The sequence below is a fragment of the Dendrobates tinctorius genome, unplaced genomic scaffold (genome assembly GCF_039654945.1).
Source record: "Dendrobates tinctorius isolate UK_male_01 unplaced genomic scaffold, ASM3965494v1 ptg000154l, whole genome shotgun sequence".
NCBI classification, from domain to species: domain Eukaryota; kingdom Metazoa; phylum Chordata; class Amphibia; order Anura; family Dendrobatidae; genus Dendrobates; species Dendrobates tinctorius.
In genome coordinates, this window is record NW_027361821.1 from 4,665,712 (window position 1) to 4,678,644 (window position 12,933).

At 45.7% G+C, this 12,933-nt stretch overlaps 1 protein-coding gene across 3 annotated transcripts in view; it reads left to right on the forward strand.

The window, feature by feature from the left end:
- TMEM255A (transmembrane protein 255A) overlaps positions 1-12,933 on the forward strand; it is a 120,058-nt gene that overhangs the window by 42,860 nt on the left and 64,265 nt on the right. The window contains exon 1 of one of the 3 annotated variants that reach the window (XM_073547597.1): positions 10,825-10,915. The exons of the other annotated variants lie outside the window; for them this stretch is intronic. Coding sequence (XP_073403698.1) covers positions 10,840-10,915 — 76 coding nt within the window. The 5' untranslated portion in view covers positions 10,825-10,839. Of the gene's footprint in view, positions 1-10,824; positions 10,916-12,933 lie in introns of those variants that run through there. 3 annotated transcript variants of the gene reach the window in all.

The following is a 12,933-nucleotide window of genomic DNA, read 5'->3' on the forward strand; positions in this document are numbered from 1 at the left end:
GCACGAAGAACTGTGGAGTGTGCTTTTGGTTTGCTGGCATCTAAATGGCGCATTTTGGGAACACCCATCAATCTAAAAACTGAGACAATTGATGAGGTTGTGAAAGCGTGTGTTGTTCTGCACAATTACATCCTGGCAAAAGAGTGACCAAAGTTAGGACTTGATGAACCTGTTGCTACCACATTGCAAGACTACCAAGATCACCCTCTGAGGAAAATAGTGGAAGTTGCCCAAATGAAGGATAAATTTGCTGCCTACATTGTTTCTGATATTGGACGTGTGGCATGGCAAGAGGAAATGGTTTAAGGCTACTTTCACATTTCAGTTTTTGAAATCCGGTGGGCTGCGGCGAAAAGTTGTCAAACCTGATCCAGTAGAAGTTGCAGCCTGCCGGATCATCTGTTTAGGCCGGAGACGGTGCTGGAGAGGGAGAGAGTCTTGTTGCATGCGCTGTGGAAAAAAGCGGTCCGGCGCTGTCAAAAAACGTTGCAGGGAACGTTTTTTGCAGACGCCAAACAGGCATTTTTTGCCGTATCTGGCAAAAGCCAGACACGCCGCATGGCCATCAGGCACAATGCGGCGATAATGCTAGTCTATGGGAAAAAGCGAGATGCGGTAGCAACCGGCGCCGGATCCGGTTTTTACATTTTTCGCGGCATCGCGCCTGATGCAGAAAAACTGAAGTGTGAAAGTAGCCTAAGCTGCTAATAAGTAAAATGTACCTGTAATGTTTGCTGATTTTGATACTAACACCTTCACTGTACCTTTAATACTAAATACCTTGACTGTAACACCCATTAATACTTCACTCAACAATACACAAATGTTTAAATAAAGAGATAAAGAAAACACAGGGATTGTGAAAAAAAATAATTTTTATTAGCAAAAATAAAATCAATGTTTAATTTAACACTTCCTGGACCTGTTTATTCTGAAGAACGCATGCGTATCGAACGCATGCATATGCATGTCCTTGCGTACCAATGCGTTCCCATAGACAGTAATGCGTTGTTTTGATGCACTTCATCCGCATGCGTATGACTGCATATTTGACGCCTCAAAAAATGCGTACATATCAGCAAGCGATCGCATGCAAACGCATGTGTTACACCTCCAGACTCTCACCTGGGGACCGCCTCCTCCCGGCGCCCTCCCAGCCCGCTCACGCCGTTCCTCGTCTGGCTTTGCAGGGTCGCGGCGCGTCAGTGGTCCGCGCATGCGTGCTCGCTCTTCCCCGGCCGCCTGGCATCGTGACCCGGTGGCTCCGCCCCATCATGGCGGCACCCACCGGGTATTTCTGCTTGGCGTCTTGGCAGGTAAGACGCCTGTTTGTCAATCTCTGTGGCGCTAAGCATTCTATGCGCAGCGTCACCCCCGACTCTCAGGTCCCTGCGCACCCTCTGTGCTGCAGTCAGATTTCTGCCTTGTTTCTCGCCTGGCATCCCCATCCGGTTTCTCCCTGCTCTCGCTCCCTCCTCCGTCCTCTTGTCCTACCGCCCTCTCCTGTTCCTCCGCTAGCCATCCTGTATTACTACCGTGCCTGTTCCTCGCCTGTACCGCTGCCTCTGTGGTTGTCTGTCTCCTGTGTATTGTGCTTCTTCCCTCATATCTTGTGTTCTGCCAGTACCCCTTGGTCCAGTGTCTCCTAATCTCCTTTTGTCCCCCTTCTATTTCAGCTATTGGTCTCTGCTCATCCTGATCCATCCCGACCCCACAGCCTGTCTCCTCCTGCCTCGGGTCCATACCCTCCCTCCTGCACTCTGATCTTCTCTCCTGTAAACACCCCGGGTCGTCCCTTTGGCTCCGGCTGTTGTGGTTCCATCTCCCTTGGGCCTGCCCCTAACACTCCCTCTATAGGGGGTGGTCATCACCTGGTCCGCTCGCCCTTGGGGGCTCTGGAGCCACGATCCAGAGGGTCCACTCTCGGGTTCCTACCTAGAACCCTAACAGCATGTTCCTGCGTACACCATGTTAAAGATATGTACGCATGACGCATGCGGATCTATGCGGATCAAATGATGTGCACAGATATGCAAATGTGAAACCAGCCTAAGCCTGCGCATAGAGAGGATTGCAGATAGACTATGACTTTGTATTGAATCTGTGGTCCTCTCTGTGCATTCTTGCTCAAAGGAAAGGGTTAATCCCACAATCACATTATTTCTCACAAATAAATGCATACTTCTCGTTGAAGGGGTTGTTCAGTCGATAAGTCTGCAGTCACTCTGTGTGACAGCAGACTAATGAAACTCCCCCTGCACACGCACTGTGCGCTGTGGACATTCACCGGTTTCTGAGCCAGGACCAGAGGGTATACATACACGCGACCAGAGCCCATCTAGTGGGCATGGCCTCACTCCATACAGTTGTATTGAGTGAGGCTGCGCCCCATCTAGTGACATGGCTGTCCAGTGGGCATGGCTGACAAGTGTATGGAAGCGAGACCGCTTCTACTGACCGGGAGTATGTATAACTCATACAGTGGGGAAAATCATTTTCAAAGCTCTTATTGAGGGAAGGAGATTGTTAGCCAAAATCTCATGATACATGACCCCATCCATCCTCCCTCAATCCATCCTCAATTCGGTGCAGTCGTCCTGTACCCTTTGCAGAAAAGCACCCCCAAAGCATGATGTTTTCCTCCACCATGCTTCACAGTTGGGATAGTGTTCTTGGAGTTGTATTCATCCTTCTTCTTCCTCCAGACTTGGCGAGTGGAGTTGATACCAAAAAGTTCTATTTTGGTCTCCTCTGACCATATGACATTCTCTTGTGACTCCTCTGGATCATCCAGATGGTCATTGGCGAACTTCAAATGGGTCTGGACATGTGCTGGTGTGAGCAGGGGGACTTTGCGTGCCATGCAGGATTTTTATCCATGATGTCGTAGTGTGTTACTAATGTCAATGTTTGAAACTGTGGTCTCAGCTCTCTTCAGGTCATTGACCAGGTCTTACTGAGTAGTTCTGGGATAATTCCTGATCTTTCTCAGAATCATCCTTACCCCACGAGGCGAGATCTTGCATGGAGCCCCAGAACACGGAAGATTGACAGTCATCTTGTGTTTCTTCCATTTCTAATAATTGTGCCAACAGAACAGTTGTTGCCTTCTCACCAAGCTGCTTTCCTATTGTCCTGTAGCTCATCCCAGCATTGTGCAGATCTACTATTTTGTCTCTGATGTCCTTAGACAGCTCTTTGGTCTTGGCCATGGTGGAGAGGTTGGAGTGAGATTGATTGTGTGGACAGGTGTCTTTATACAGGTAACAAGTTCAAACAGGTGCAGTTACCCAAACCCTACAGTTCAGACCTGCCTATGGAAAGCTTTATAGACAAAATGCTCAGCTCAAAAAGGGGGAGCCACGCCCTGTTTGTACAAAGTATAAAATACTAAAGCAAAACTAATTACAGCGAACCTGTCAGCAGTTTTGGCCGCTATCAGATACGGCCACCGCCTTTCAGGGCTTATCTACAGCATTCTATAATGCTGGAGGGGGGGTCTGATGCGGTTTGGTCCGATGGGTATTGCAGGTCTGGGTTCGGCGCCTCCCATCTTCTTACGACGCCACCCTCCTGCTTCTTCATCGCTCCCTGGCATCGCGCTCCGGCGCAGGCATATTTATCTGCCCTGTTGAGGGCAGAGCAAAGTACTTCAGTGCGCAGGCCCTTGACCTGTCTGACCTTTCCCGGAGTCTGCGCACTGCAGAGTGACGTCACGCTGTGAATGTGCTTGTATAGTGCAGGCGTGGAGGTAGTGCTGTTGTAATGCATATGCGTGGGGGTTGTCTAGGAGATCAATAAACAACCAAGGCAGTGTCCTAGGCTTAGAGGTAGTGCTGTTATGCAAATGCTGCACAAGCAAGGGGGTTGTCTGGGTAACTAAAAACAAAGAACCAAGGCAGCTTCCTAGTCATAGGTGTGATGAAGAACCAGTATTAACCTGTTGAGGGGAGTAAGCCTTGTGTGTGCAAAATATTTAGACATATAAATGTCAGTCTTGTCATCACCTAAATGAGTATAAAGATTATAGAACTAATTTATACAATAGTGGCAATGCTAATAGGAAATAATTATATATTAATTATGAGGACAAAGGGCAATACTAAGAGGGAAAATTATAATAAGGGGATTTAAGGATAAAATTAGGAGCAAGACAGAGGCCAGGGGGCGGAGTAAACTCACCTAAGGTGACAGAAAATTAACGAGTCTGCAAAATAATGGAAAACATGTTAATTATAAATCACAAAAGCCAAGCAATCTCTTTATTGAGCCCTTTAGGGGGCTAGAGTATCCAATTTATGTATCCAATATGTCTCCCTTGACTTCAGGAGCTTGACATGATCACCACCCCTCCTAGGGCGAGGGACATGCTCTATAACTTGGAATTTGAGCTGCGCAACTGAGTGTCTGAATTTTGAAAAATGTTCTGGTAGAGGGAGCCAATTCTTTTTGCATCTGATGGTAGATTTATGACTGGCAATTCGGTCTGTCACGTGTTGAGTGGTCTCCCCAACATAAAGGAGACCACACGGGCACTTGATAAGGTACACTACAAAATTCGAGTCACAGGTATGGTAGCCATGAACTGGAAAGGATTTGCCTGTTCTGGGATAATTAATATTGTCTGATCTAATTACATTAGAACAGGCCACACAATTTAGACAGGGAAATGTGCCGTGGTGACGAGTAGCCAATAGTCTTTGGGTGGTGATGGGTCATGTACTGCCCAGATCGGCCCTCACCAATTTATCCCGGATGTTAGAAGGCCGTTTGGTGCAAAATAATGCGGGTGTCCTTAAGGAATTAATGTCAGGGTAGGCCCTAGAAAGATGTGGTCAGTGCTTTTTGATAATGGAATAGACCCTATGCATCAGGGGATGGAAAGTATGGATAAATGGAACTCTTTCCCTGGGATGCATTGGAGGTGAAAGGGATGAAGGTGCTAGGACCCGTGTTTTTTCATTATCAAGTAATCTTGTTGGATACTGCCTGTCTTTACATTTCTGGGCCATTGTGTCCAATCTCTCATTAAGAATTCCTCGGTCAGAAACCAAACGTGCTACTCTATTGAATTGAGACCGTGGTAGACTATTCTTAGTAGCCCTGGGGTGACAAGTTGAGTAGTGTAGAAGACTGTTACTGTCAGTGGGCTTGCAGTACAAGTCTGTAGAAAGTTTACCATCATTATCTTGTACCCTTGTATCAAGAAAAGGAACCGACTCTGCTATAGTGCAATGTGAACTGTAGTGCGGGAAAGATGGAATTGAGGTATACATGGAAGTCATGCAAGGAATTGGTTGTTCCTGTCCAAATAAAGAAGACATCATCAATATAACGATGATATCCCTGAGCAAATTATAGAAACCGATCATTCGGAAATAAATGATCTCAAAGAAGTTCATGAATGCATTGGCATAGGCTGGCGCTACGTTCGTGCCCATTGCAGTGCCACACTTCTGGATATAGTAGGTATCCTCGTATGGGAAATAATTTTCATGTAACACCAAGCTTAGAAGATCCAAACATAATTGAATGAAATCTGTAGACATGTCAGAAGAATTTAAAAATAGACTATTTACATCCAGGGTGGTGAGGATACTGTCCGGAGGTATTGTGCCTGGTTGTCGGATAATTTCCAGAAAATGCTCTGTGTCCAGAAGAAAGGATTTAGTCTGTTTGATTAATGGTGTAGATATCCTTTCCAGAAAAATAGAGAGAGGAGACAATTTAGTCTGTTTGATTAATGGTGTAGATATCCTTTCCAGAAAAATAGAGAGAGGAGACAAAACAGAATCAGTAGATGCAACAATAGGTCTACCTGGTGGATTCTGGAGCGATTTATGGACTTTGGGTAAAATGGGAAAAAACAGGCGTGATCGGGTGAGGATTGATCAGAAAAGTGGCTGTTTGTTGGTCAGTTATGTAACGATCAAGGTAAGTATTTTGGAGGTTCCGGATTTTAGTGCTGATGGTGGTTACAGGGTCTCTTAAGGATGATACCGTAGGTATTAGAATCAGAGCGCTGTCTAATCACCTCCTTAGTATAGTCTGTATGATACATAACCACTATTGCTCCCCCTTTGTTAGCTGGCTTAATTATAAGGCTGCGTTCACACGTCGCTTTTTTTTGTGTTTTCGCGGCGGTTTTTAACGTGCGATTTTGCCGCGAAAACGCAAAAAAACAGCATCCCATGCAATCCTATGGGATTCCGAAATGCTGTGCTAATGCTGCGGATTTTCCGCAGCGGAATCGCATCGTGCAAAAATCAGCAGCATTCTCATTAATTTGCGGAATCACGGCAATTCCGCCCACATAGGAATGCATTGTTCTGCTTACTTTCCGCATGTGGCTGTGCCCACCATGCGAAAAGTAAGCAGAACATTTGCGGATGGTACCCACGTTCCGGAGGAGAGGAGACTGTCCTCCAGGCTCTGGGTACCATATCCCTGTAAAAATAGAATTAAAATAAAAAAATCGGGTTATATTCACCTTCCGATGTCCCGCCCAGCGATCCCAGGCTTCAGCGATACATGCGGCAGCTCCCGTTCCCAGTAATGCATTGCGATGACCTTTGCTGACGACGCGCCTTGCGATACTGTAGCGGTCTCGCGAGACCGCGACGTCATCAAAGGTCATTGCCGCAATGCAGCACTGGGAACGGAACCTGCCGGAGCATCGCGGAGGCCTGGGGACGCTGCGAGGGACATCGGAAGGTGAATATAACACGATTTTTTATTTTTTTTTTATTATTTTTAAGATTAGATCTTTTTGCTACTGATGCTGCATAGGCAGCCTCAATAGTAAAAAGTTGGTCACACTAGTCAAACACTATGTTTGACGAGCGTGACCAACCTGTCAATCAGTTCTCCAAGTGATGCTACAGATCGCTTGGAAAACGCTAGCATTCTGCAAGCTAATTACGCTTGCAAATCGCTAGTTTTTCCGCGGGACAATCGCCGGAATTTAAAATGCGATTTTCCCGCGGAATGGAATTCCGGGATTCCCGTGGTAACTTCTGCGGGAGTTCCGCTACGTGTGAACTTAGCCTAATGGTTTTGTTATTATGAAGAGATGTGAGAGCCTGTTTTTCAGTTGATGAGAGATTGGAGTGTGCAGGAAAAAAGACCAAGTTGTTGTAGATGGGAAAGTGTTTTGACCTCACGGTCCACTAGCGAGATGAATGTCTCAGCTGCGTGATATGTGCGAGGAGGACAGAGCTTACTAGAGTTACTTAGGCAAAGTGATGAAATTGAGAGCTCAGGAACTGGAATATCTCCATAACCATAGGGTTAGGGGACAGACCAAAGTGAGTTTTTAGCCTAATAGTCTGGTAAAAACTCTCGAGATCTTTTTGTAACTGGAACAAGTCCCATTTAGGGGTGGGGCAAAAAGAGAGCCCCTTCCATAGAACCGAGAGCTCTGCAGGGGAGAGGAGATAGTCCAAGATGTTGATCACCAAGTCTGATGTCTCACCTGTGAGTCGGTGGTCATCCTTTCTCTTTGATCGCCTGGTGGGTCTGTATTTTGTTGACCTCCCCTGCGGCCCTTTGGTAAAAACGGTATCTGACAGAATTCGTTGAGGAATCGCTTCCTAAACTGAAGGACCCATATCTTCGCTGGTATTGGGGCCGACGCCAGGGACCAGTAGTAGCAGATGTATAGTTCCATTTATATATTCTGTTCGTAGAGTAATCCTCTGAGTCACGTTGGAACTTCTGCCTCTTACGTTCCTGTAAGGACTTTTGGTGCTCAGCCAGAAGTTTATCTGTTTTAGCCTTAAGAGAAGTCCACTCCGTGGAAGAAAGAGAGGTGGAAAGTTGCGCTTCAATGGCCTGTATATTCTGCACAGGGGGAATCTCAAGCCATGTCCTTTGCGGTCTCCCATTCCTCTGCGGCTGCAGAGATTCCTGCTTAGCAGAGACGTTGGTCCAGGCGTCTTGCCCAGGCCAATGCTAGGCATCTGGTTGCTCCTTCAAGCTCTGCTGTAACACCATGCTTGAGTCAGCAGCAAGCCGACGCTCCAGGGACTAAGTCCTGTATTTTGGCTACTGAGCATGCCCGTGGGACGACGTCTCATTGGAGGTCGGAGGTCACATGCGCAGGTCCCGTTCCTGCTCGGATTGGTCCACTACTGAGAAGGTCCCGGAAGGACGCCGCTATAAAAGAGTCGCATGGCCATTCGGCCATGCGCTAGTATAGACTCTTATGCTTAAGGTGTGTATGATGATGGATGCATGTTTCTGGTGACTGACTCATTTGAAACCCCTACCCTTGGTTGTGTCTGCTGTTAGGGTCTAGTGGTTAGAGTCAGCGCCTGTCAGTGGCTAGGCTATATGCCACAGTTCTTCCAGGTCAGCATCTCACTTAGCGCCATATTGTGCCATCCAGCACAAGGCACATAAGTACCACATCTACTGCAGCGCCTGTCAGAGCAGCGCCGTGTGCACTTCTGTAGTGTAAAAGTGTGCTCTCCAGTCCTATGTCTAGGCTGGTTAGTGGCGTTCGCCAGTGCGGCACTGTATGCACTTTAGTGCGGTATTTCCTACCTACTCCTCCCTTGCACTGCAGCTGCGGCGCCGAGTGCTGGTGAGTCTAGAGGGACTCCGACCCTGTGTCTTGGGGCAGAGTCCTGTGACTTTACACCAGCGTTCACTTCGCCGAGCTCTGTGAGCTTAACAGGCTTTGGCATTTATATTCAGCGGTAGTGCGGCTCTGTGAGGCAACAGAGTCCGCCCCGTACACACCGAGTGACGTTAATCCGCGTGCGTTCACTTATTATACCGCCATATAGTTTGCCATTACTGAGCAGCAGTTACCCTCTCTGCACGGTGGACCCCAGGCTGCGAACGCACCTAAATACCTTCTATATTATGTGGTGCGTTCCGTCAGCCCCTAACACTTAGTCTCCACTGTAGCCTTCTGAAGGTATTCTACAGTTAATATTATATCCAGGGAAAATTTGTTGAGAATCTTTTTGTATTTTTCACAATACTCCGGATTGTCGGAGAATAGAGTGGGGCGGAGCTTACTCCTAAGCCCTCTGGGAATTTTACTCTGTCTATGGTATTCTTCTAGCGTAGTGCAATGTAGATCATAAGAGATCAGTCTACGTTTCTCTTTTTCATAATCTCTAGTTCTCAGCTCATGGACTGGGGTTCTGAGAAACTCATTGGAACCAGTGATGTGCACTCATACTGTGGCCATCTAACAGACAGAATCTAACATAAAAAAACAAACAAAATGAGCAAATACCCTGTAGTGAGTAATCGAGTAACTAAGTAAACAGTAATAGTACATGTAACTAACACAGGGTACTTAGTACACAATAATGGCCTTATGTCCGTTAGGCGTTTATCCCAATGCTAATAGCAGTCAAGGTATCATTGGCTTTTATTTGAAGGTTTACACGACCCCCTCCCTTTTTAAAGATATATCTCCCAAGTCTATCACCGATCCACTGACAAAGTGGTCTTGCTTTATGATGTTGCAGGCGGCAAACTATTCTGAAAACTTCAAAAAGAGGAAAAAATCCTCCAAAAAATTCAGATACAAACCAGACAGGCCTAAATGCATCTGCACTAATCCAGGGTGCAGCGGACCCAAGTAAAATGGCAGCTGCACAGGTGCATAAATACCAAATGAAACAGCCAGCCTACAATCAGGGATTGGCCGTGTGGTACACCAGTGCAGAAGAAATAATCCGCATGTGGCAGTGTTCACACAGGGAATGCAGCGCTTCTGGTTCACAACCTCTTAGAAACACCATATAGGGGGCTGCCCAGTGCTAACTAGAATGCATCCCGTGTGAACAGAGGCCACAAGTTTACAGAACCATTTGGGCCCAACTGCACCCTGAAAGAAATAAAACAAGTGCACAAAAAACATATCAATATATGGAAGGTATTGGTTGATATTAAGGCCTTAATACGGAAGCTGGCAAACTGCGTCAAAGTTCCTTACACTTGCCAGTCCTACTCTAACATGAAAACCTCCAAAAGAGGAAAAAATCCTCCAAAAAATTCAGATACAAACCAGACAGGCCCAAATGCATCTGCACTAATACAGGGTGCAGCGGACCCAAGTAAAATGGCAGCTGCACAGGTGCATAAATACCAAATGAAACAACCAGCCTACAATGAGGGATTGGCCGTGTGGTACACCAGTGCAAAAGTAATAATCCGCATGTGGCAGTGTTCACACAGGGAATGCAGAGCTTCTGGCTCACAACCTCTTAGTAACACCATACAGCTGCCATTTTACTTGGGTCCGCTGCACCCTGGATTAGTGCAGATGCATTTGGGCCTGTCTGGTTTGTATCTGAATTTTTTGGAGGATTTTTTCCTCTTTTTGAAGTTTTCATGTTAGAGTAGGACTGGCAAGTGTAAGGAACTTTGACGCAGTTTGCCAGCTTCTGTATTAAGGCCTTAATATCAACCAATACCTTACATATATTGATATGTTTTTTGTGCACTTTTTATATCTTTTTCAGGGTGCAGTTGGGCCCAAATGGTTCTGCAAACTTGTGGCCTCTGTTCACACGGGATGCATTCTAGTTGGCACTGGGCAGCCCCCTATACGGTGTTACTAAGAGGTTGTGAGCCAGAAGCTCTGCATTCCCTGTGTGAACACTGCCACATGCGGATTATTTTTTCTGCACTGGTGTACCACACGGCCAATCCCTGATTGTAGGCTGGCTGTTTCATTTGGTATTTATGCACCTGTGCAGCTGCCATTTTACTTGGGTCCGCTGCACCCTGGATTAGTTTAGATGCATTCAGGCGGCAAACTATTCACCATGGCATCTTCAACCCCTTTAATGTCTGTCACATGTGCTCAGTATGATCCCACTCTCATTTATGAGGAGAATGAAACACCAGTGGGGCGGAGCGGATCTGGCAATCGTGGTGTTCTATGGTAAGATCCTGACCACCTTTCCTGTGTAATGGCCAATGTCCTGGTACCTACTTCATGCTCTTGAGACTGTGCTGGATGTCACAGCAAACCTTCTGGAGATGGCATGTACCGATGTGTCATTCTAGTGGACATGGACTACCGCCACAAACTGAATGAATACCACCTCATCAGTAGTGACCTGAACACGAGCAAAACACAAAACTAGAGAAGAATTCAAGAAGGATGAGGGAAGAGTATTTGCTTGTGGCCACCATCTGCAAAACCATAGTCTATCTCATGCTCCTGTTCTCCCTTTTATTTGTACCAAAACTGGTGAAGATGGTTCACAATCTTGTACGCTTCGTAACTGGATCCATTCACATTCCTGAGGTTAAGTGACCTGGAGTTAGGTAGGTCTCATTCAAACGTCAGTGTTTTTTACATATGATGCAAACACAAGGTGTCATCAGTATGTTAGATCTGTGTTTCATCAGTGTTTGGTCAGTGTCAGTTTTTACTATCAGTTATAATCAATGATTTTCACATATGGATATATAAATGACAAATCTTCCCCTATCCTTCTCCTATCCTTTGCAGTGGTAATCATGGACAGCAAACGGATGGCACATAGTCTATAATGGGTAGATCTGTGAAAAATGTGGATAGAACACGAACATGCAACACAGATGTCTGAATGAGGCCTTATACTGTGATGTGCAAGTGCTTCCTTTATATTTATGCATAATGTACTATTTAGCAATTTATCCATATATAATATAGACATTTTTGACAGTCTGATCCAGTCGCGCTCGTCCTTGTGCTGTGTCCATTCTCGCGGAGGCTTTCGTCAGCACTGATGATATTGCTGTCAGTCATTGAGGGGATAGATAATAGTGAACCTATCAGGCATGAAATTGTAGATGAAATGCCCTGGCTCATTCCTGGGGATTAGTCTTCTCCACATTTATGTCATAGTTACAATAAGAGAAAGACATACATTCTTACAGTGACCTCTCACTTGGATGTGAGGTTGTCCAGGTAAAAAGGCTTATCTGTCAGTCTCGCTGCAAAAAAAGAAAAAAGCTGACGTACATTGGAAAATTCAGTACAAATAAATACTGTAAGTATTATATATACCATAAATATATTCCTTTTTACCAATCGGATGAGGGTTTTTTCCTCTGGGTAGGTAGCAATCATATAAATTATATGTATGCTCATCGTGATTATCAGATCTGTAAAATATGTGCAGAATTTCTTCAGTCAAAAAGCATGCCTTTGGTGACAAAGCAATGGACAAGAAGTGTAATAAAAGTACAGGCTGGAAAAGTAGCAATTACGATGGAAAAAACCTGAGGAAGGAGTTCTGTGAAACTTCGAAACGCGTCGAATAAAGACCACTGTAATAATAATTGTTCATAGTGATTCGCAGCGCGGATTGTCTGACCACTTTTTTCCTATCCTGCATCTTCTACGTCGGTCCCTCGTGGATCTGTGGTTTCTGCAGCAGCGAATCTTCCATGCTTATTACAAGCTCCATCTGGTGAGTAAAAACACACATGTGACATGCACAAATGTGAACACGTCGATCAGACAATGCTCACACCACCCACTAACTGAGATACAAGAAAACAGAAAGACAGATATGCAAAAATACTCTGCAATAAAAAATGGCAGTAATCAGCAAGTGCTGGATAACAAATACAGGGTATTTAGTCGATATGTTTTTTTGCGCAAAAAAATGTACACCAAGCTGCTCTACCACGTCAAGGTAACCCCTATTGAAGCAGTCCCTATCTAATGTATTAAAAACCTGAACATGTGAACAGTGTCTAATATGAACAGGATTCAGACAGGCCGCACCCTAGTATGGGCTTGTGGTGTGAAACAGCTCTTATGTGCACATCACACAAGAGAGGGGTGGGTGTCATGAACTCATTTTCTGCTCCACCAGTTGAGAGTTCCCCTTCCGTTCTCCCTCTGGTGGTGACAGGAGGTAGTGCGGTTGGTTTAAGTGGTAGTGATCTGCCACCTGATGA